Below are 22,279 nucleotides of genomic sequence, written 5' to 3' on the forward strand. Positions count from 1 at the left end.
CGGCTCCTCCCCGACTGGTCCCTGACTTCGTTTCCTTCGGGTCAACCCCTGCCTTCCCTTGGAATATCAATTTCTCCAACGCCTCCGTCCTGACTGGCTGGTAGAGAGACCTCTGAGCTCTTGATGTCAATCTCTCCCCATCCAGCCAGAGGTCCAGGCTGGGGAAGGGGCTGGTTTGCCCCCCTTCCCCACCCCCGTGCTCCTCCAGGCTCACCCCAGGGCTCTCCAGAAAACTTGCCCCAGGCCCCGGCCCAGCCTGCCTGCGTCTCCCTCCCCAGATAGCCCTGGTCTCGGGTCACGAGGCTCAGTGACCTCTGTGTGTCTGCATGCCACTGGCTCTGCGTGGCCTGGGGCCCCTCCCTGGAGGACCTCAGACAGATGGGCGCTCATGTACCCCTCCCTCCAGAAGGTGTCCCTTTGACCAAGACTGTCGTTCAGCTTTCCCTTCCTGCAGGCGTGGTGGGAGATACGGCCCCCACCTCTGAACAGATTCAGAGCGGCTTCCCACTGCTTCCCGGGGACCTCTGTGCTCTGGGTCCTGCCGCTTGGTCCCCAAAGGAAAGGGGAGAGGGGACAGAGCTAGAGGATGCTGTGTGGGGGGCAGCCAGGGCGGGAAAGCCTGCGGAGGCGGGGAGGGAAGGTGGTGGTGGGGGGCGCTGGTGCACAGCGCTTCTGCCCCTGGAGTTCACGGCCGGCCGCGGCTCCCTCTGAAATGGGAGGTTTCAAGGGTGAGCGCCTCCGTGTGTGTGCGCCCGCCCGCCCGAGCGCCCGCCTCCCGTGTGCGCGCCTGTCGCTGTCATCGCGGATGTTCCCCCACTGTCACTCCGCTGCTCTCTGCTTGCACACACGCGCCCCTCCCCGCCTGCCCCTCTCCGCGGCTCCCTCTGTCCCTCCCTCTCCTCCTCCGTTTGCCATTGACCCGGCAGCCCTGGCCCCAGGAGGAGGCAGCCAGCCGCAGGCTGCTCCCGCCGGTGCACTGCTGCCGGGTCCTGCTGGGGACCCAGGTCCTGCTGGGGATCGGGCTGTGCCGCTGTCTGATTCCTCCAGGAATTCCAGGAGGGGCTGGCTGGACGGCTCAGACCACTGATTCAAGGGGCTTGTTCCTGCCAAAGGTGAGTGCTGAGTGCTCAGCGGGGGTGCAGGGTTGGGTGGGGGGGGCGTTGCGGGAGCTGGGCTTGGGGCCCGAGCCCATCCTTGCTGGGTTCTGTGCCTGCAGGGACAGCTGCTATGCCTCCTACCTGGGGGCAATGGCTGGGGCTGGGGCGGGACTCAGGACCGGACATCTGGGCAGCTGAAGGGCACAGGGAACTCTGACCTCCCAGTGTTGGGGACAGGAGCCAGCATTCTGCCGGAGGAGGAGGGAGAAGGCAGCCACAGGGCCAGACGACAGGCCCGGTGGCATAGAAACCATCCCTGCAGCATGTGGGGCGCCAGCCGGGGGCCCTGGGCCACCTGCATGCCCAGCTCGGCACAGACAGCCCTGGGATCTGGGTGCCATGTGAAGGGGACACAGCGGACGTCTGTGGGGTAGGGGGCAGCCTGGGGCACTGGACCTCAGGGGGCTGACTGACCTCTCTACAGGATGCCCTCAGTGTGGGGCGCTGGCCTCCAGGAGGCTGCCCTTAGACGGGGGTGCAGGGGAGCCTGCCCCAGCTGGACCTTAGTCCCTAGGTTCCAGCGGAGCCTCCCTGGGGGGCGTGGCTGGGAGTGGACGAGGGAGGGGAGCCTCCAAGCCCTTCCTCCTGCCCTTCCTCAAGGCTCTGGATCAGCTCTCAGCCCACCCAGGCCTGGTGGGGGCCCCAGGAACCAAGCTGAGGCTGGAGTCTGTACACCCCCTCTACCTACAAAAGGGTCAGAAAGCCTTAGAGGGGGTGGTGGACTCAGCTTGGGGTGGCCAGGACAAGACAGTGCAGGACAGAGGCCCCCTGACCAGGCGTCCGGGCCTCCTTGTCCTCTCCCTGAGCTGCTGTCTTCTGCCTGGGGTGGGCGGGGGCAGGCTGGCACCTGGCTGTCAGGCCATGGCTGGGTATCACCTGGTCTGACTCAGATTGACGCCCGGCAGCTTAGATAACTACATGGGGTGGGGTGCTGGGGGGCAGGCTGAGCACGTGGAGACGGGTGGAGGAGTCCAGCTGGGAGGGAAACCCACAGCGATTCCCCCCTCCCCACTGCACAGGCTCGGCTCTGCCAAGAGAGGGAGACCAGGGAAGCCAGCCGGGGGTGGCGGAAGGAGGAGGGGGAGGCTTCTTAAGATCCGATCTGGCTCCTTTGCGTTTGCCTGGAAGCTGTGTCTGGGGCCAAGCGAGCAAACCCTGCCCGCATTTCAGTCCCCAAGCTGAGGGGCTGGGAAGGGGTCTGTAAAGGTTGGGGTGCCAGGGGAGGTCTCTCCCCACCACTACACAGATCAGACCTCCTCATCTCCTGCCTGCCCGAGGCCACCATTGAGCCTAGTCCAGAGCCTGCCCAAGAGCAACTCCTATGAGAAGTGACGGGGGTGGGGGTACTTTATGTCCGTCTTCCCAGAGGGTCTGCTTGAGATCGGGAGTGTCTGACAAGGAAGCCAGGCTGTAGGAAGTTGGGGATGAAAACGGGACTCGCATTTAAAAATGAACCAGGAGGCTGTCTCCTCCAAGAACAAATTTAGAGATTTAAAAAAACCTGCTTCCGCACTGCTTGAGCCGCGCGTGTTCCGGGTGCCGGGCAGGGAAGAGGTGGGAAGGGCCCGGAAGGCCAGACCGGCGGCTGCGGGTGGAGGGCACAGCCCTGGTGCCACCCCCCAGGGCTCAGCGTGGGTGCCCCAGTCCTGCCTATGGGGGGGTCTTTGGGCTTGGGTAGGCGGGAAGGAGGGCGCTGCCCTCGGGGCCCTGGGCAGTGGCCTCAGCCTGGCCTCTCGCCTCTGTGACCTTCACCTCTCCGCAGAGTGCAGACTGCAGAAGTCTTGCTCTGGGGTGGAGGTCCAGGGGGGAGGGTGTGCGGCCGGTCGGCATGATGTCCCAGGGGCAGGCGCGCCAGTCAAGGCACAGTGGACGCTGCCGGCTGTGGGGTGTGGACCGGGCTAAGGGGGATGGACGTGACCTGGCAGCAGTGAGGAGGGGCGTGGACACCAGGCCTGTGGGGTTTCCTGGAGGTTTCTAACTGGAGACTGAGCCAGCCCTGCCTGGAGGGGGAGAGAGGGTGGGTGCAGAAGCACAGAGAGATCAGAGGCCCCCCAAGCTGGGTGTCTGCAGGAGGCAGGAACACGGCAGGCCTCTCCTTCACGGGGCCAGGCGAGGCGCCCGCCTCCGAGTCTCCAGGGTACTCTGGCCCCCAAGTCTCCAGGGGACACGGCCCCCCACGCGGCTGGGAGGGAGCACGTGGGCCCTTCTGCTCCAGCTGCCGCCTCCTGCCCGTCAGCACCTCCCGCCCCGGCTTCCCTGGAGCTCCCAGCCCACATGCTCACCTCAGTGCACAGCCCCTGCTGCAGGGGTTCTAGAAAGCATCCTCCCCACCCCTCTAGGAAGACCCCTGCCCCCCAGGACTCTCCCCATGGCATCTGTGAGCGTCCCTGGGAAGAAGGGCGTCGGGGAGGGGGCGACCAGTTTGATAAGAACAACTGCATCAGGTACACTGAGCCAGCGGACAAGGAGACATGGGGTCAGCTGTGAAGCTGGGCAGCTGAGAGGGTGCAGCCCGTCCCTGCCCCCTGCCTCCTGCTCCGGCAGCCTCCATGTGCAGGCAGGGCAAAGCAGGACCGGCCTAAAGGCCTGCAAAGACAGCCGGGTTAGCAGACTGGTCGCTGGACTGCTCGGACACAAGCCTGCCACCTTCTACTGCCTGACCTGAGACAAGATACTGAGTCTCCAGGGCCTCTGTTTTCCCATTTGCAAGTGGGGCTGACAGCGCGTCTCAGCCCGGGGAATAGCTGGGGGACCAGGGACCACGCACAGCTACTTGTGGCTATGGTAACATGTCTCCCCGGTCCAGAGCCTTCCTGCAGGAGGTGATGCTTCCAGTACCCGTACCACTCCAGCACTGCCCCCTGCTGCCCGGGCCCCTGACATAGCCCCCCAGGAGAGGAGTGACCAAGCCCAGGGCCTTTCAAACTTGACCAGATACATGAATTGCCTGAGATCTTCTAAGAGGCAGGTTCCAACCCCATCGGCCTGGCCTGGGTCTAGAAAGTCCCTGGGGAGGCTGGTGCTGTTGATCCCTGGACTGCCCTTGAGTAGCAGGAGGCTGGGTGGGGCATAAAGCCCCAGTTTCTGCTCTGAGGGGGTACTCAGGGTGCTCGACTCTCAGCTCTTGACCAATCTCAGCCCCGATTCTCTCAGCACGGCTGCCCTCCGCTCTGTGCCCCTGTCCCTGGACTGGACAAAAATGCCCACAGGGCTGAGGGGCTCGGAGCCTGGAGACCCCCACCCTCACTTGTTTCCGTTCTCCACCTGAGTGGGGTCTCCCCTCCCAGACGGTGTGTGGGGTCTCCCCTCCCAGACAGTGTGAATTTATTCCTCAGCGGCCAGCGCCTGCCTTAGCAGCTGTGCCCCCAGCTTCCTGATGTAGGTCACACTTTCCTAACGAGGCTGAAAGCTTCCGGGTTTTGTTGGGGGAAGGGGGTCCTCAAGTTGAAGGTGGGCCGGAGGGCAGAGTTCTGGGCCCAGGGGTCCCTGAGGCGTGCTTCTGGGGTCCCCAGGCAGGCAGGACCACTCCCCAAGGAGCAGTCTGCACCCCATGGACCTGGGGAGGGGCTTGTTCTTGTCAGGCTTCTCTGGAGATCTCAGGGCCACCAGTGTCCCCTCCCCCCAGACAGTGGCTTTAATGGACCTGGCTGGCTTTAATGCACCTCACGCTGGGGGGTGGGGTGCCAGGACCTGCACTCAAGTCACCTTCACGGACAGGTGCTCACTCTGGGGATTGGGTGGGGAGGTGGGGATGAGCCCAGGTGGGCATGGGGCCTGGGCTTGGGGGAGAGGGCTCTCCGCCACGTGTCTCCCCATGGCAGCCGGAAAGACCCGTGGGTGGGTCTGAGTGTGGAAGCACCCCCTAGGGGCCTCTCTCGATCTTGATTCTAGGCCAGCGGTCCCTCCCCCGCCACCCCATGCACCTGTCTGCTGGGGGCACCTGAGAACTGCCGGAGGGGCAGCATCTGAGGGTGCGTGAGTGCATGCGTATGCGTGTGTCAGCACGTGCCCGGGCTGCACGCTCTCTGGGGTTGTCTCCCCACATGCCATGTTGGGAGCGTGTGTGCACCCTGCTCAGCCCACACCTGCTGGGGCCACTGCAGGGAACCATCACCAGGGAGCGGGCCTCTGTCCCTGGCCGGCCGTGTGACCAGGCTAGCTGGTCTTCATCTCTGAGCCTGGGTGGCTGCTGACCCGCCCAGTACCGGGTGGATGCTTTGAGCGGCTGACATGAGGGTCCTTGCTGGTGGGAGCATTGAGGGGCTATTCCGAGGGTCGGGGCCGAGAGGGTGGACAGTGACCTCGGTGATGGAGGTCTGGAGGCTGTGTGTGAGCCTGGCCCACGGTGACTGCCATGTGACAGCTGCTTGCCTGGCATGGGCTCAGGAACAGGGGTGTGAGGTTGGGGGCAGGAAAGAGTGGTCAGCGGCCAGGCTTGTAAGCTGCTGACCCCTCCCTGGGGAGGATAGGGGCCCTGGCTTCTCCTTGTGTCTACCTGGGGTCACCTAGACTGTCTTCCAAGACAGTGTGTCCTGAGTTCAGCAGACATGAACTCGCCTCCCACGATTAGACTGGTCTCGTGGGGGACAGTATGTTTTGCTTATTGCCTTCGAGATAAGGAGACTGAGACCCAGGGAGCCGATGGGGTTTAACTTACAGAGCGGCTGGCACAGACTGGAACCCAGAGCCCACCCTGACCTGGGTGTTTCAGCCAGGAGCCCATGGGGTCTGGTGCTGGGAGGTGGGGGGGCATCCGGAGATGACCCCTGAGCTGCTCCTCCATCGCCAAGCTCAGGACCCTGGTCCATCCTCAAGGTTGCGCCCTCACTCCACACCTGCCCAGCGTGCCTCCTCTGCAGCCCCTGCGATGCTGTGAGCCCTCCAGAGCAGGGGGTGGGGGCTGAAGTCCAGAGCCAGAGCCAGGTCCGCCCCACCCCACCACAGCGGTCCCCTCCCTCCCTACCCCCCTCATCCCGAGTGGCCCCCAAGCTAAGCAGGTGCCCCTGCCTGGCCGCTGCTAAGGACCCGCGGGCGCTGCTCTCCGACTGGGCTCGAGAGGCCAGGAGGCAGCTTGGCAGCTGTATGGAAGGGGGGAGGAGGCGGGAGAGGCCCCTGGTGCCCGAGGGAAACCCTGATGGTGATGAGATTCCAGGGCTCAGCAGGCCCCCAGCAGCTCCTCCCACCTCCTCAGCGTCTGCTCGGCTCTGCCATTGGCTCCCGGGCTCCCAGAATTAAACTGGCTGTGGGAGGGGGAGCGGGAGGCTGCAACCTGGAGCCACCGGGGGGACCCATGTGGCCGCCCTCTGCGAGCAGCATCGCGGTCCCCCTCCCAACTGGCCTTCCCCACCTGGCGCCAGGCCCAGCTGTGATGGGGCCCCTGGCCACATTGGGAGGGAAGCAGGGAGGGCCTGTGCCATTGGGTTGGGGTGGGAGCAGGTCCCCTGGGACGTAGAACCCCCTCTCCTTGTCCCTGGCCCTGCAAGCTCACCCTCTGCTGGACCTGTCTCCCCACTGCAGCACGAGCCCCTGAGCTGATGAGTTTTTCCCCAGACCTGCCGGAGGCGGAGGACGGAGTACGGCTGCTCCCCCACTAGGAGACCGTGGAGGAAAAGCAGGGGGCTGCCCCGCGGCGAAAGCGGGGCCTGGGGCTCTCCCGTGACCCACCCACTGACTGACCTACCGACTGCCCCTGCGCTGGGCCTGGTCTCTGCCTCCCTGGGGGCCATGGTAAGAGTGCAGTGGGGTGGGGAGCCAGGTAGCCCTGGCTTTAGGCACCTGGGATGTGGGGGAGGCTTGTACACAGAGGTCACATGACTCCAAACACGTTCAGGAGATCATCCAGGGAGATAAGGAGAAGGGGCAGGCAGAGGATGGGGGCTGGGGTTGAGGGGGATGGACAGCTCCTGAACCTCCTAGCCCGGAGCTCAGTGCCATCTGGGCTCCATCTGAGGGCTCCCGGGATGCCCGCCTGCCCCTGCACGCTCCCTGACTCATCCAGGGAGGCTGAGGTTCCTGGCTTCTCAGCCCTCTCCCTCCCCTTCTCCCCCAGCCAGGGAATCAGAGCTGAGAAGAACGGGAGAGGAGTGTAAAGAGACACCAGCCCCCTCCACAACCCCTGGGCTGGAACACCTGATGCCCGCTTTGCTCATCTCTCTCTCCCTCTCTCTCAGGAGTGACTGAACGGCCGGACGGGGGCTCCTCTCCCCGGAGGCGCAGGGCCTGGCCGCAGTCAGCCACCATGCTGGCCCCGGGCGGCAGCCCTGAGCCAAGGGGCACCAAGGGGCACACCTGGCTCGCTCTGTGGAGGCGGATCTCTTGTGAGTGGGTGGTGGGGGGAGGTCGGGCTAGCGGGGCTGCAGGGACCATCTGCCCGGGTGTCTGTCACCAGCCCTGCCCGTGGTTCCAGGGGAAGAGCCACCTCTGAGCTCCGTGATGGGCGGATCGGGAGCGGGGTCCCACATGCAGGTCTGTCCCCTTAGACGGGTCTGCTCCTGAGCCCAGGGGCCCCATCTCCCTCTTCTAATGGCAAACCTCTTGTTGTGCTTGGCTGGAGGCTGAGTGGGCCTGGAGCCCGCTCTTAGGGCCCCACGATGGAGGGAACCAGTGGGCTCTGGGGACATGGCGCTGGAAGGGCTCTAGGGGTGTGGTCCAGGCCTCCCCTGTATATGGGTACACAGAGGCCGCCCACTTCCCACTGGGGAGACTAGTGAGCTGTCGGGTGAAGGAAGCCCTGGGAATTCTCGCACAGCTGAAGGGTCAGGGCTACGGGGTAAGAGATAAGAATCATCCCGGGGGGACGTCCGTCCACCTGACCTGCCGGCGCCCGGTCAGCCCTGAGATGCCACCGCCCCACGACATAGACGAGCTGAATTATTCACCATGCAGAGCGGCTGAGCCCCGAGACGCCAAGCTCCCCTTTCAGCCTCCTTCTAGAATCACTCAACACCTCGCAACACACGGCTCTGTTTTCTCGTCACCGGAGCTTTCACGCTGGCCCGAATTTCTCGGGGCGGGGGGACGGTGATCTCTAGTCCTGTCGGTCCTTCTGAGTGGGGAGGCCGGATGGGCTGAGTGTTTCTCTGGGGAAAGTGGGGCCCGAAGGAAGGGAGGCTGACTTCCGAGTGGCAGGGCGGGGGGAGTTGGGCAGGCTGCCTGGACCACAGTCGGCTCAGAGGGCGACAGGTCAGCGGTCCAGCAGGTGACCTCGGGTGGCCGGAAGGGCCTCCAGCTGGCATCCACGGCCCTACCTGTGCTCATTTCGCCCCTGAGAACAGAGAGGCTCAGGTGTCAGCCTGGTCAGGTCTCTCAGGTGTCACTGACCCTCCAGGAAAGGGGGTGCAGTCCTGTCCTGCTCCCTCAGGCCCTGCCCTTCGGGACACCAGACCCCAGACCCCTGCTGGACATAGATTCAGAGCCACCCCCTCCTGGACCTGGTCAGGGAGGTGCTGCCCCTCCCAGTGGAGCCAAGTGGCTAGCGTGGGTCTGAACTTGTCCATCGCTCCTTGGTTGGGGCCTTCCTCTGAGCTTGGCCAGCCTCCCTCCCCCTCCACGGGGACACCCAGGACAGTGAAGGGGGCTTTGAGTTCACTCTTAGAAGGGTAGACCCCGGAGCGAGGCATTGTTTTCTGAGGGCCCCTTCCCCTGCAGCCCCGCCACAAGGGCTCTGGGCAAACTGTGAGACCACGAGAGGAACGCTGCCATCGGATTCCTCCTGCAGAAATTGGGGACGGAGCCCCCAGCTAAGGGCAAGGCTGCTCGTGGAGCGAGAACAGATGTGGGGCGTGTCCAGGCCCAAGATTTGTGTGGCTTGCACCCCAGCGTCCTCTGCGTGGAGGGGGAACTGGCGTCTCACCCTGTCATTTCCACAGCAGTCTCGGGATGGGAACTGGGTGCCGGGGCTCCCTCCTCACCCTGAGGTGCTGGACCGTCTTGGCTGTGGGATTCCTGCAGGCTGGGGTAGGGGGGCTTGGTGTGCCCCTTACAGCACGGCCCCCACCCACTCTCCATGCGGCTCTAGGTGCGTGTGGGGGGTGGGCATCGAGAGAAGGGAAGAGAATCTTTCCCACTGCAGCGCCCCTGGAGAGGGACGTGGAAGGTCCCCTCACAGCCCCACGTCCTCTGTCGTGTCCGTCTATCGTGTCAGGGGCCCAGGTGCCCGAGGTGACCCACCACCCGGGATCTGTTCACGTGAGGGTGCTGCGGTACTGAGTTCTGTCTCACGTGGTTAGGACACGCTAGTGCACGCTTGTGGGTGGCCATGGGGATCCTGGCAAGGCCCCGCTGTGGGATCTGCATGAAGAGGACAACAGGAGGAGGCGGTGACCGTCTGTCCCTCTGTCCCCTGTCTGTCCCCCAGGGCTCGCCTGCTGGATCGCCCTGTGCACGGCGGAGGCTGTCCCTGCTTGCCCCTTCCCCTGCACGTGTGACGGCCGCGGCCTGCAGGTGGACTGCAGCGGCCTGGGCCTGACTGCGCCGCCCCCGGACCTGCCGGCCGCCACCCGCAGCCTCCTGCTCCTCAACAACAGGCTGAGCTCCCTGCCCGGCGGGGCCTTCGCCAACCTGTCGGGCCTGCAGCGGCTGGACCTCTCCAACAACTTCCTGGACCGGCTGCCGCGCATGGCCTTCGGGGACCTGGCCAACCTGACGGAGCTGCAGCTCCGAAACAACAGCCTCCGGGCCCTGGACGCCGCGCTGCTGCGGCCCCTGCAGCGCCTGCGCCACCTGGACCTGTCCCTCAACGGGCTGTCCCGGCTGCCGCCTGGCCTCTTCGACGGGCTGCCTGCCCTGCGCTCCCTGTCACTGCGCGCCAACCGCCTGCAGAGCCTGGACCGCCGGACCTTTGAGCCCCTGGCCGGCCTGCAGCTGCTGCAGGTGGCAGACAATCCCTGGGAGTGTGACTGCCACCTGCGGGACTTCAAGCGCTGGCTCGAGTGGTTCTCCTACCGAGGTGAGTGCAGGGGAGACTGGACGGGCCAGCAGCAGGCAGAGGGCCTGGTGCTGCCCCTTCCTCCTGTGTCTCCTCCACTCCAGCCGTCCTTCTCTACCCTCTCTCTCTCCAGACTGACTCCCTGCCACGTGCTCTCCCTTCTGTAGGTTTTCAGGACAGGCTTGAACACACCGTGTAACTGTCCCCTCGGCATCCCTGGGCCCAGGGAAGAGGGGATGGATTAAAACCACCCTCGCTCCTCTGAATAATGCAGCCACCTCTTACACACCCACAGTTTCAGGAGGTAGAGCGGAATTCAGATCCGCAGATGCAATCCCATTTTCATATTGACGCTGATCTCAACTCCTCCTCCCAAGAAGTTCTGTTATCAAAGCTTTAGCTAAGAAGCCCAAAGCCTCTGGTTTCCAGTTCCTTCCCTTACTCCTTTTGTTAACCCCGGGCAAGTCCTAGAAAAAGCTTCAAAATGATTAAATGAAATGGACAGGAGGGCAAAGATATAAGCCTCCTGGTTAAAAGCGCCAGATCTGGGTTGGCTTCGTGGATCTGCCACTTACTAGCTGTGTGATCTTGAGAAAGTAGGCTAGCCTCTGTGGCTGTGCCCCCATCAGCGAAATGGGGCAAATAACAATATCTGCCTCAGAGAATCCCTGTGCAGATTAAATTGGAAACACATGGAAAGTAACTGGAAAAGTACTCAGTGTAAAGTGGGTCTGCAGTAAAGCTCACTCATTTATATGTCCACTTGCTTGCTGGTAGAAGTCGTAATATTTAACCAGGCTTAACTAGACCCAATTTGGTGCCCAGCACAAAGTAGGGCTCCAAGAATATTTGCTGAATGAATGAATTGATGTGAAAAGGACTCTAACGCTTTCATCAGGCTGACTCCTTTTGTTTCAGAGTGTTTCCACAATCTCATTATTTGCCTAATATTCTCATACGTTAGTTAATTAAAAACATTTTACAAATGATGAAGTGCCATAAAATATTAGTCACTGTGGTAATTGCTCCCATTTTTTGTGAGAGGAGAAATAATAATGAACACTTGTATAGTTTCCAGTTTCCAAGTATCTTTCCATACCCATGACCTGCTTGACCCCTTAGAGCAGCTGAGATGGTCATTCTTATGACAGCCATGAAAATCGAGCCTCGTGAGCGATTACGCGACTTAGGTACTTTGCACAAGATGACGTGGCCGGGAGGGAGTCGGCCTCAGGTTTTTGGAGCAGGAAGGTGAGGTCGCCCCATCTCCATGGCCAGTTCCCGCTGGTACAAAGGCCCTGGACACAGTTCACAGGGTGCAAGCCTTGCATAGGCGGTTGGCGGCACGGGGGAATTGGACAACCAGAACGATGTGTGACCTGCAGGGGACATCCTTGCCCCTCCAAACGGTCATCGGTCACCAGGAAGAAAAGAGCACGGAGGGGAATGTACATTGTAGGATCTTGTCACTCTTGGAGCTGTTTTCCACCCTGCACGCCTCCAAAAGACACCAACCAAACCAAAACAAAGAACCTAGGCTTTTCCTGCACCCGGGAAAGACTGATGTCTATTGTGTGGGGAGTCTGCAGCAGCTGGGCTGGGCGCCGGCAGGGACAGGGGGTAGAAGCCCAGGCCCTTCCACTGGGGCAGGCAGTGCCTGCATCCTGGTCTCCGGACACTGAAAGAGGCCAAAAGGGGGTGTCTGGGCAGCTCCTCTCCTCTCGTCCCACCTGCGATCTGCACCCGCCTCCCCCAGGTCAAGTCTGGCTCTGCCGTCATTTGGGCGAGCCTGGGCAGCCTTGTGGCCTGCATGCCCTCGTTGGCTATGGCCCCTCCTCTGCCTTCAGGGGTCTTCGGAGTGCCCTAACAAGATGCCTCTGGGCTCAGAGTGCTACAGCCAGGGCACTGACGGGGCCACTATTGCTCTAAGAAGGACACCACTCTTGTGGTTTCTCCTCTCCCTTCTCCAAGGAGGTACCTTAGGGACCAAGGTCCCTCTTGGAGGAGTGTGGCTCTGACTTCTGCCCTTGGTGTTAGCTTGAGGAGCCTGGGGGCATGAGACTCTGGGGAGAACGGTGCCGGGGATTACAGACAGGTCAGCAGGGATCAGGACAGTGCCTGGGTGGGCCAGCGGGGATCAGGCAAAGAGGGGTATGGACTGCATCTGGGTCGTGGCCCCTCCTTCCTGAGCACCGGGCAGGGGGTGGCTGGTTTGACTCCAGGGAGCAGGCAAGGTGGGGATGTCTGGTGCTTCTCTATCAAATAGGAACAGGGACACTGTCCACGTCACAAGGCTTCTGCATGGATTAAATGCCACCATGTGTACCCACCTCCCCGGCTCTAGGCTTCATACACGCTAGTCCCCCACTTTCCTCTCCTATCTCTGTGGCTGCAGGACTCACTGCCTTGCTGGTGGAAAATGGTCCTCCTGGGCCCTCCACGTGGGACCTGGGGCTGGGAGAGGGACTGCTGGTTCTCATCCCACCTTTTCTCTCTCCCGATGCAGGGGGGCGCCTGGACCAGCTGGCCTGCACCCTGCCCAAGGAGCTGAGAGGGAAGGACATGCGCATGGTCCCCATGGAGATGTTCAACTACTGTTCCCAGCTGGAGGATCAGAATAGCTCAGCCGGGCAGGAGGTCTCCGGGCCGCCCTGCACCAAGGCCAGCCCGGAGCCTGCCAAGCCCAAGCCGGGCCCTGAGCCCGAGCCCGAGCCCAGCACCGCTTGCCCTCAGAAGCAGAGGCCACGGCCCGTGAGCGTGCGGCGGGCCATCGGCACGGTGATCATCGCGGGCGTGGTCTGCGGTGTGGTCTGCATCATGATGGTGGTGGCCGCCGCCTACGGCTGCATCTACGCCTCCCTCATGGCCAAGTACCACCGCGAGCTCAAGAAGCGCCAGCCCCTCATGGGCGACCCGGAGGGCGAGCAGGAGGACCAGAAGCAGATCTCCTCCGTGGCCTGAGAGCCCGGCAAAGAGGATGGGGGAGTGCGCTGGCTCTCTCTCTGCCATCCCCTTTCCACCTTCCTCCCAGCCTCCATGGACTCTGAGCCTCCGGAAGCCACCAGCGTGTGCTGACGCTCCTCCTGGGGCCCCCAGAGCTCTGGACTGTGGGCAGAAAGGACAGGTGTGCCACAGAGGCTCCTGGGCCCGGCGCCCCCATGCCCCTTCAGCCTCTCCTGCAGTCAGAGCTTACAGCCTGTGATGCTCCCCACCTCTGGCTTGACTCATTTAGCCTGCATCTGGGGTGCGGGGCCAGTTTCTGGAACTCTCTTCTGAGCTGGTCGATGTTGGGCCCAGCTTCCAGTGGCTGGTACCAACGTGCAGTCAGACCAGCCCTGCCATTGAGACCGGCACTTGGAAACCCAGCACCACGCTCTGGCTGACACCACCAGGCCCTGAGTTACTGACCTCCCTTCCCTGCTCACTGGTCACTCTCCCAGTCGCTCGACATTGCACTCACAGTCGCATGGGGACAGAGGTCGTAGAACCTCGGGGAGCAGAGCCAGGCCTCCCACATGGTCTCGGCACCCAGACCACACAATCTCCTGCTTGCTGACACAACCTCCCACAGCTGACGGGGAGAAGCCCAAACCCATGGCCACGAGGATTCCTTTCAGATCCTCCCCAGGGGCCAAGGTGGAGGTGCTGGATGAGGCTGCTCGTTGCCATGGTAACCTGCTCACACCTCTCCTGCTGGGCTTTCTGGGGGACACTGCTGGCCCAGAAGCCTTGAGGCTGCAGCGTGTGTGGACAGCGGGCCCCCCGGGTGTCTAGGTACAGACCACCGACCGGGCTTGTCCTCAGCGCTGCCGAAGTACATCCCTGCCAGGCCCTGTGGGGTCCCCCACCCCCACTCCCGCAGCCTGCAGCCCCAGAACTGTTGCTCTGCACCTTCATCCCCCCGCCCCTACCTTCAGCATCCCTGGGCCTGTGACCTCGGGGTGGGGGACTGGCTCATACTCTGTGACTGCCCTGCCAGCACATCCCAAGCAGACGCTGGGAGCAGCGAAAGGCCGCCTGCATTCTGCTCAGAGGCATCAGTGGGGGGGCGGGGTCCCTTTCCCAGCGTTCTGTCTGCTCCACCTGGCTTCCCACAATCCTCGCGGCCCCTAGACTGGGGCCCAAACCAGAGCACAGCCCTGGGAGCCTGTCTATCTCTACCCGTAGCCCCTAAACCCCCAAAGGGACCGAGGCTGGGGGCGGGGGTGGGAGGGGGCAGTGCAGGCTCTCCTTGCCCAGGTCTGCCTCCTTGGTCAGTGTGATCTGAGGTGAGTCTGGGGCTCTCTCTGCAGGACCAGCCTTCCCCAGCTTATGGAGGGTTGGGAGCCATCAGGCCGGTTTCTGGCTCTGAGACGGGAGGTCTCGGGGAGGGTGGGTGCCCAGAACACGGGTCTGAGGCAGGACAAGGACGGGGGTGCCGAGTGCAGGCTGCCCACCTGGCTGGCCACAGTCTTCCTTCTTTTGAGGTGCTGGCTGACACCGGATCTGGGGATTCGGGGAGTGGGGGAAGGCTGGGTGTTGTCAATGGTGGAGTCTTAGCCTGAGACAGAAGATTTTTAAAGGCAAAATTATATTTCTGGTTTGTTGTTTCAGATGACCAATAAAGACTGTATTTTCCTACGTGCCTCCTGGTTTCCTTGGGCGGGAGGCGAGCCTGGAACTGGGAGCTGGGACAGGGTCCCCAGGCAGGGTCATGGGGTGTCCCCAGTCCCCTAAGGTGAATGGAAACTCCCAGCTGAGGCCTGGCTTTGGGGCACCCCTGAAAGGGCAGTGGGGGAGCACAGAGACCCGGGTCTGCATCAGCCCTGCCGTGAGCCTGGCCATCTTGAAGCTGAGGGCTGACACCGTGGGGTAGGAGGTGCACCTATGACCCAGGGACCCTGCTGTGTGATGGAAGAGGGGTTCCCCAAGGGCACTTTAGGGGAGCAGGTTTCACCAGTCTCGGGGAGGTCTCTGGGTTTGCAGGAGGTACCTCGTTTAACATCCTGTGCTTTTAAGACTGACTCTAGGGACAGGCCGATAGGACTTGGGGCTCACACAGATGACCTCTCCTAAGGGTTCAGCAGACAGGATCAAAATCATGGACCGGAGGCCTGGGGACGGCGGCCAGGAGAGGAAGTGGCCGGGAGGACAAGAAGCCCTCCGGGTGGGTCATCCACCTGATGCCCGAGTGACCCACCTTGCCTGACTGGCCTCTGGCTGACTGGGCCTGGGCTACACAGGTTACACTCTTCAGACCAAGATGGAATTCTCTCCTAACTGGGAGCCCTCCACTGGGTGACCACCGCCGCCCCCACCCCCAGCCCAGTGAGACAGGAGCAAACCCTAGGGAGAAGAGAGCTAGTAGGCCCCTGTTCCAGGAATTTAGCTGGACCCTCTCTGGGGAGGGAGTAACTGGGGGGAAGTCCTAGCTGGACCCCTTCCTGGGTAGGGGGGGTAACTGGGGGAGGTCCCAGCTGGACCTCTGCCTGGGTTGGGGTAAGCAGGGGGAGGTGTCCCCCTGGAACCCTGATGGGTACAGCAGAACTGGGAGACTGGTGCTTGTGGGGGCAGAGGACAGGCCCCCGCAGCCTGCACAGGTGTGGGTAACACACAGGTGCGCTGTTCTGGGCACATGAGGTGTGAAGGCCTGCTGGGCTCACACAGGCGCAGCTCTAGACAGAGATCCTCCGACCACAGCCGCTGTGCTGGGGACACAGCTGCAGCTGATGGCAGCCACACATGATGCTCTAGATATTCCCCAAGCAGGCCTGGCACTCACAGAGACTTGATAGTGGGTCCTGATCAGAACGGTACATTCCTAGAAATTTTGCATAAACTCTTGCAAAGCAGCTACTTAGCGGTCAAAGGATCCCTCCTCGTCCACCTGCCTGGCCCTCGGCTGGGCCTTGAGGCTGTCCTTCCTCCTCCCCTGCACAGACAGGGGGCGTGTGGCCGCCTGTCAACACACGCTCGTGTGTACACAAGGGAAGGAGCCGCCAGGACAGCATTCAAGGGCTCAGGGAGGCTGAGCTATAGGCCAGGAAGAGGAAATTACAAAAGGAGACTGAAAGAAATATAATCGAGGGAGAAAGGTCTCCAGTGCCCCAGCCCCGTCCGATCGCATCCGTGCCCTCCCTCCTCTGGAGCGTCAGAGCGATTGTCTGCAGCGAGTTAAACCACAGGCACCCGGACACGGTTTCCATGGCAACCCCTCCCGGCTCTAATTCAGCACTGAGTTAAAAATGATATCAAATAATTGGAGAGAGCAGGAGAGCACAGCCAGCAGCCTGACCCCCCGTGCCTTCCCTTCACCGGGCGTTCAGGTGTGCGGGAGCTGAGATGACCACGTCATAGAGGGGGGCAGGTGGGCCACAGACTCAGCCAGGGCCCTGGGATCAGCAGCCCAGGTGAAGGACAGAAAGGGACAGAGCGAGTCCTTCCCGCATGCCCTACTGCACAGCCTCAGGACACCTGTGACACACATATTTGTGAACGAGGGTGCTGAGCAACCAGACCCAGCCACTTGCTCCCGCTTCATCCAGATGTGGGCGGCACCGTACGCCCCTTGCTGGGGCAGGCAGCCTGCCTGCCTGGTGGCTCCTGCCTGCGCTGCACCCTGCACCCAGCCTGGGGGAGAAGACGTGAGGGTCCCGACCCCCAGTGCTGGCCCCCAGCAGCTGAGTCCCCCATAAGGCAGGTGCCCAACCCCGGCACTCACAGTGGTGAGACCCCAAGGACCTGGCAGGTCCGAGCCATGGAGGTTGGATGCAGGACCCTCATCACACAGGCCTCATGGCTCTCAGACAACTATCAAGGAGGCAAGGACCTTCCTAGGCTCCAAGAAGTTGGGGCAGCCTGCGAGTCTCCCTGGGCGCTCTCGCAGATTTTGTCTCCAATGGCAACACAGGGTTGTGATCCCACGCCTTCAAGAGGTGATCTGAGCTTAAATTCTAGTTCATTAACTATTAGCCGTGAGGCTTTGGGCAAACAATGTTTCTGGGTCTCAGTTTCCTCATCTGTAAAATGGAACCAAACCTGATCACCCCAGGGCAGGATGAGAACTGGCACGGAAACACTGGGCTTGCGTAGGGGCTCAGACTTCAGGGTCCGAGTTGTAAGCCCCCTCTTCCCTTTGGTGGACAGTGGAGGCGGGAGCAGCACGCAGAGGGTGGGAAGGAGGTCTGGGTGGTCTCTGTCCTGGGTGACCTCGAGCAGATCTCTTCACCTGTCTGGGCTTTACTTTATGCATGAATACTGTTAGATCTGAGGCGTCACGGTTTTATAAACAGAGTGACTCAGGAAGACTCCCCTCACTCCCCGGCCCCACATTTCATCTGTACAGACTGGGGCCTTGCAGACCACACGCAGGGCTTCCTGCAACATCTGAGCCTTGCTCTCGACTCTGTCTCCCCGCCGCCCGGCCTTGCAGCCCCGGGGCAGCCCCTACCTGCAGCGATGGCCGTTCTGTTGTCCACGCTCACGGCTACGGCTGTGCTCACCGTCACCACCGCAGGCTTGCTGGGACTTTCTGGGGGAAAAATTGCCAAGTCACATTTTCAGCACCTGAGGGGGAGCCGAAGGTGGGGCGGGCTGGGGACAACGGTAAACACCATGTTCCCCGAGCGAGTGGGGGGCTTCCAGGGGGCTGCCTGGTACCACCCACCTCTGGTCTTTGTCGAGTGTCTCCTACATGTGCCCTAAAGGCGGGGTGACGCCCACCTCTCCGTGCAGCTCTGAAGCTGCCAGGTGGTCCCTGCCCCTCTGGATGGTGTAGCATCGCCAGGTCCCTGACTGCGGACTGGCCTGCCTGCAGCTGCCCGCTGGAGCCCAGGGACCCTGCTGGAGCCCACCCAGGGACTTGTGTGGCATCTCAGCCCCCTATTGAGTGGGAGACGGGGTGTGTTCTCGGACAAGGTGCTGGCTGACCCTGGGTTGTCCTTCATCAGTCACGTGAGTCAAGGTGACAATGACAGCCCCTTCGGGAAGCGAGATGCCAGGGCTGCATGGGGCCCAGAAGGCCGGCTGGTGTCTGACACATCCACAGAGCCCCCATAAACCCTGAGGGCCTCCACGTCACTGCCCGCTTGGCAGCTGTGCTCTGGGGACTTGGCCAGGCTCCGGGGCCCGCCTGGAGGTGGCTCCCCGGCTCCGAGGAGAGCCAGGCTGCCAGGTGCAGCACCAGCTCGAGCTCTGCATCCGCACAGAGCTTCCACGCTGAGGGCTGTGGACGAGTGCACCCGTGGCTCCTGGACTTCACGTCCCTGGACCTGCTCTTCAGGGCGCTCTTGTCCACGGGGTCAAGTTTCTCACTAAGATTCCTGAGAAAGAGGTACAGTTTTCTCACGTGCTCTCCTGTTACAATGTCTTTCATCAGACGCTGCTTGAAACAAATAGATCCTGAGACTCCCAGTGTCAGCCGTGAGGAAACTTAAATCAACCACTGGTTTCTCCTATTTGCTGTTTCCAGGCCAGCACCACCCGTGACACCTTGCTGGGACCAAGTATCTCACAGAAACAGAAAGTAACTCTGATTCTAGGAACTGAATCTACGGAAGGTGGTCCTGGGATCTAGGAATTCGCTATGATGAAGACCCACGGGAACACATGTCTCTGCATGGGTGGCCGTTTCTCTCCCTCCTTTTCTCTAAAACGAAAGCCGGCTTCCCCCACTTCCTTCTAGAAATGTCTGGAGGATACTGATGGGATGACCCCCGCAGGCTCCACCGGCTGCAGGCTGCTTCCAGGACAGACTCCCTGTGTGTGTTCCAAGGGCTTGGAAGGGACACCCGCGTATGGGTGGGGCCCTGATGACACGGTCTCTGGGGGTGTTGGGGATCTTAGCATCTGTGTCATTGGGCAGCTACCCGGCCCGACACCTGGCTGCATGAGCCAGCTATCAGGGGGTGGAGGCAGGGCCTGGGGCTGACCCCAGAAAGGGGGCTGTGGGTACGGAGGCCACAGGCCTGAGCCGCCAGGGCTCTGGTGAGACCCTGTTCTGTGCTGGCAGTCTTAGCACCAACTGCAAGAGATAGCTCAGCTCAGGCAGGGCTAACCCTGGGGTCAGGCAGAGGGTTGAGAGTCAGCCTGGGGAGGCGGGCCTCCCCTCACCCTGCAGCTGAACCCCGCTCGCCTTCTTGGGGTCACCCATTATACAGGTTGTTTTCTCTCTCTGCAGTGGGTGGGGAATGTATGAGGGTCCCCTTGCTGGTCCCCAACTCTCCCTCCTCGCCGTGCACTCAGCTCCGCCCACCACCCTCCTGTCCCCTGCCCCCCAAAGCTACTAGGAGGCCCGTTCTGGTGACAATATGGACAGGAGGGAGCCTGTCATCCTTGGGGGTTGGACAGGGTGCCACCCCAGAACCTCTGAGGACCTCACGGACCTCCCGCTCTAGACCCATGGGAAGGAGGAGGTGCCCCCGAGGCTTCGGCTCCACGAGGGAAGGGGCCTCTCGTGGGTGCTCGCTGGGGTCACAGCCTGCCTCCTGCCCCACCACCGCCTTACGCACAGTGAAGTGCAGTGAGACCCTGGCCCTGTGCCCCTCTCCCCCCAACTGTGTGGTCCTGGTGAGCCTCAGACTCTCCCTGTGTAAGAAGAGGCCGTGCACGCCAGATGAGCTTCGTGTGGATAAGCATACAGTAACGCGACGGGAAGATGGACGGGAAGGCATCTGGAGGGCGGCCGTAGGAGGGGCCTGGGCCTCCCCTGCCCCAGCTCAGTGGGCCGGCTCTCGCTGGGCTGCCTGAGGGTGGTGGTGCTGGTGCTGGTGGACAGGCACCTTGGAGGGAGGACAAGCCTCCACTCCAAGTTGACTCCCAGCCGCCCTCCTCCCCTTTTCTCCACTCCTGCCCCCTCGGCTCACTCGGCCTGGAGGACGTGGATACTCCCAGGCCTTCTTGCTCACTGTGCAGGGTCAGAGCCCCAGAGGGGACTCGTGGACCCTCTCTGGACCATAGGCTCTTCAAGTGGGAATCAAGAGAGTGAGATTTTGTGCTTCCGGGTCCAATCTGTCCTGAACATTGTGCGGCTTGCTTGGGGCTCTGTTGAAGCTGCTTGGCTTCTTTTCTGGGCCATCTCTTGCAGTGGGGGCTGGGTTAGGGGTTGGAGGCTGCAGCTCTGAACCCACCCCTGCAGCCCTTGGACGAGCAGGCCTGTGCTGCCTGGGGCCTGAGGCCCATTCACCACCCTCCTCAGGCCCTTCAGCCCTCAGTGACCTGGCAGCCGGGAGGCACCCTGTTATTACCAGGAGTGGCTGAGGGGCTGGCTGGGGCTCAGGGTTGCCCTCCTGGGAGACGTCAACAGCCCAGCCCTCTCGTCCCCACTGTGGAATAAAGTCTGTTTCTTTCATGGTATGAGCATCTGTTAGAGACACTCAGAAGTTTAGAAATAGAAAATTCTTAGAGGCCAACTGTCCCAATAGCCTCCTATGCAGAATCTGGGCTAGAATCCAGCCCTTTCTGACTTTTGGGTCAACCTCTCTCCTTAGTTCTAGCTTTTAAATGGCATTGTTGACTGCTGACCAGGGAATGAAATGACCCACCCTGGGTGTGGGTGGAGGCCAGTGGGGAGGGGACCCCGAGATCTGGATGGTTGTCTTGTATCCCTGGGGGGAGGGGGGATGCCCTGGCCGTGGAGCTCTGGACATGGCTTACCTGGTCCTTCTGCCGAGCGGAGGTTGAAGACCATGCTGCCGGGAGGATGCTCTGCGGCCTGGCGGTACCAAAGAGGGAAGTGGTCCAGGGTGAACATGCTGTCCTCGTCCGCCGGAGTCAGGAACCTCCTGCAAGGAAAAAGACCTGGCACGTCCCCTAGATCCGGGAGCACGGTCTTCCCTGTCTTCTTGTTCTTACAAGGTCACCGTGGCCAGGCCAGGGGAGCGACTCCCCTCTGCCTTGGTGGAGGTATAGGCAGGACAGATTAGCCCCTGAGCGGGCATTGTCCCAGACGACGCTCCCTAGCACTTCCAGCCTTTTCCAGAATCAGATGCTGGTGCATCAGCAGGCACAGCGCGGAAGAGCAGGGGTTCTGCCTAATGAAAGGCCTTCATTGCCCTGTAAACTGCTCGTGTTTCTTCTGGATAAACACCTTGATTCCTCTGTTGGGTAATTAGCATGTCTGCGGGAGGAAACCATACAGTCGCAGGGGGGCTCATTCGTGTCCGTCTCTGCTCTTTACGACATGCTGGTGGGGTGGTCCCAGGTTGGGTGGGATTCTCCTGGAATTCAGGCTTTACCAGCAGTGGGCTCCTCAGACTCAGCACTGTAGACATTTGGGGCGGACACCATCATGGGCCGCCCCCTGCACTGAGGGGTGCATGGCTGCACCCCTGGTCTCTACCCACTGGCTGCTGGTAGCAAGCCCCTCTCCCCAAGCTGTGACAACAGAAATGTCTCTGGACATTGCCTGGTCAACCTGGGGTGGGAGTGGGAGGCAGAATCGTGGGCTCAGGGCAGGGGGTACGTGGTCAACAAGGATGGCACGACCAGATCCAGCCGGTCACTCAGAGATGCATCCCTGTGGGGGCCCACATCTGCTCCCCTCTTGGGGTGACGTTTCCCTCCTCTGCTGGGGACCTGTCCAGGGTGGTTTGAGCTTGGGTAGGAGGCAGGTTTCTCTGGCTCCCCAGTATGTCAGCCCCAACTCTTCGTCCCCCCCACTCCTGGAGTCCAGCATCAGGCTGCTCACTAACCACAGTGACACCCCAGAGACTCTGCTCCCGGTGCCTGGCGGGACTCACTTGTCAGAGACCTTCTCGGAGCCCACGAACAAGCTGCTTCTGAGGAGGCCAGCCCGGGTGCCCAGGAAGGCCATGTCCACCACTTGCTCGGACTCGCTGTGGGCAGACAAAGCAGGTGGCATCACACTGGGCCAGGGCAGGCGCTGGGGAGGATCCACAGGCCCCTCCCAGAGCCAGGTCCTGCGGTCGATCTCTCGGGGGCTGCCGGGCACTGGCTTTTGCTGTTGTGAGACCCCCCTTGCTCGGGGCCGCCTGGGCCTCTGCCCGCTGCGTGCACTCAGCTTTGGGGCAGCGGCTGACTCTGGCAGACAGAAGGAACTCAGGAAGAGAGGTTTTAGCCCCAGGACTTAAGGAAAGTAACTCCTTGTTCCCAGCACACACTCAGCACCATGTCCCATGAAGCCGGTTTCACATATTTGCCTTATTCCTGAGATTGGGGAGGAGCAGACTTCCACATCTATCCAGAGAAGTCCGGGCAA

General features: G+C 61.9%; 2 protein-coding genes across 2 annotated transcripts in view; one reads left to right on the plus strand and one right to left on the minus strand.

Moving 5' to 3' along the window:
* The window catches only part of CACNA2D4 (calcium voltage-gated channel auxiliary subunit alpha2delta 4), a 66,397-nt gene that overhangs the window by 12,907 nt on the left and 31,211 nt on the right, over positions 1 to 22,279 (minus strand). The window contains exons 24-26 of the mRNA XM_070790328.1: positions 21,801 to 21,896; positions 20,716 to 20,843; positions 17,513 to 17,593 (exon numbers count right to left, since the gene is read on the minus strand). Of these exons, the coding sequence (XP_070646429.1) occupies positions 17,513 to 17,593; positions 20,716 to 20,843; positions 21,801 to 21,896 (305 nt within the window). The remainder of the gene's footprint in view (positions 1 to 17,512; positions 17,594 to 20,715; positions 20,844 to 21,800; positions 21,897 to 22,279) is intronic.
* On the plus strand, positions 710 to 14,703 carry LRTM2 (leucine rich repeats and transmembrane domains 2). Its single transcript, XM_019961746.2, has 5 exons — positions 710 to 1,112; positions 6,675 to 6,884; positions 7,328 to 7,474; positions 9,514 to 10,104; positions 12,590 to 14,703. Exons 3-5 carry the CDS (start codon positions 7,396 to 7,398, stop codon positions 13,042 to 13,044), a joined length of 1,125 nt encoding a protein of 374 aa, XP_019817305.2. The 5' UTR covers positions 710 to 1,112; positions 6,675 to 6,884; positions 7,328 to 7,395; the 3' UTR covers positions 13,045 to 14,703.

This window comes from Bos indicus, chromosome 5 (assembly GCF_029378745.1).
Source record: "Bos indicus isolate NIAB-ARS_2022 breed Sahiwal x Tharparkar chromosome 5, NIAB-ARS_B.indTharparkar_mat_pri_1.0, whole genome shotgun sequence".
Classification (NCBI taxonomy): domain Eukaryota; kingdom Metazoa; phylum Chordata; class Mammalia; order Artiodactyla; family Bovidae; genus Bos; species Bos indicus.

Excerpts from the sequence above, each read along its gene's own strand:
- LRTM2 (XM_019961746.2), top strand. The coding sequence starts at position 7,396 with ATGCTGGCCCCGGGCGGCAGCCCTGAGCCAAGGGGCACCAAGGGGCAC. Across the intron at positions 7,475-9,513 it reads TCTGTGGAGGCGGATCTCTT|GGCTCGCCTGCTGGATCGCC; the intron begins GTGAGTGGGTGG and ends TCTGTCCCCCAG. Across the intron at positions 10,105-12,589 it reads CGAGTGGTTCTCCTACCGAG|GGGGGCGCCTGGACCAGCTG; the intron begins GTGAGTGCAGGG and ends CTCCCGATGCAG.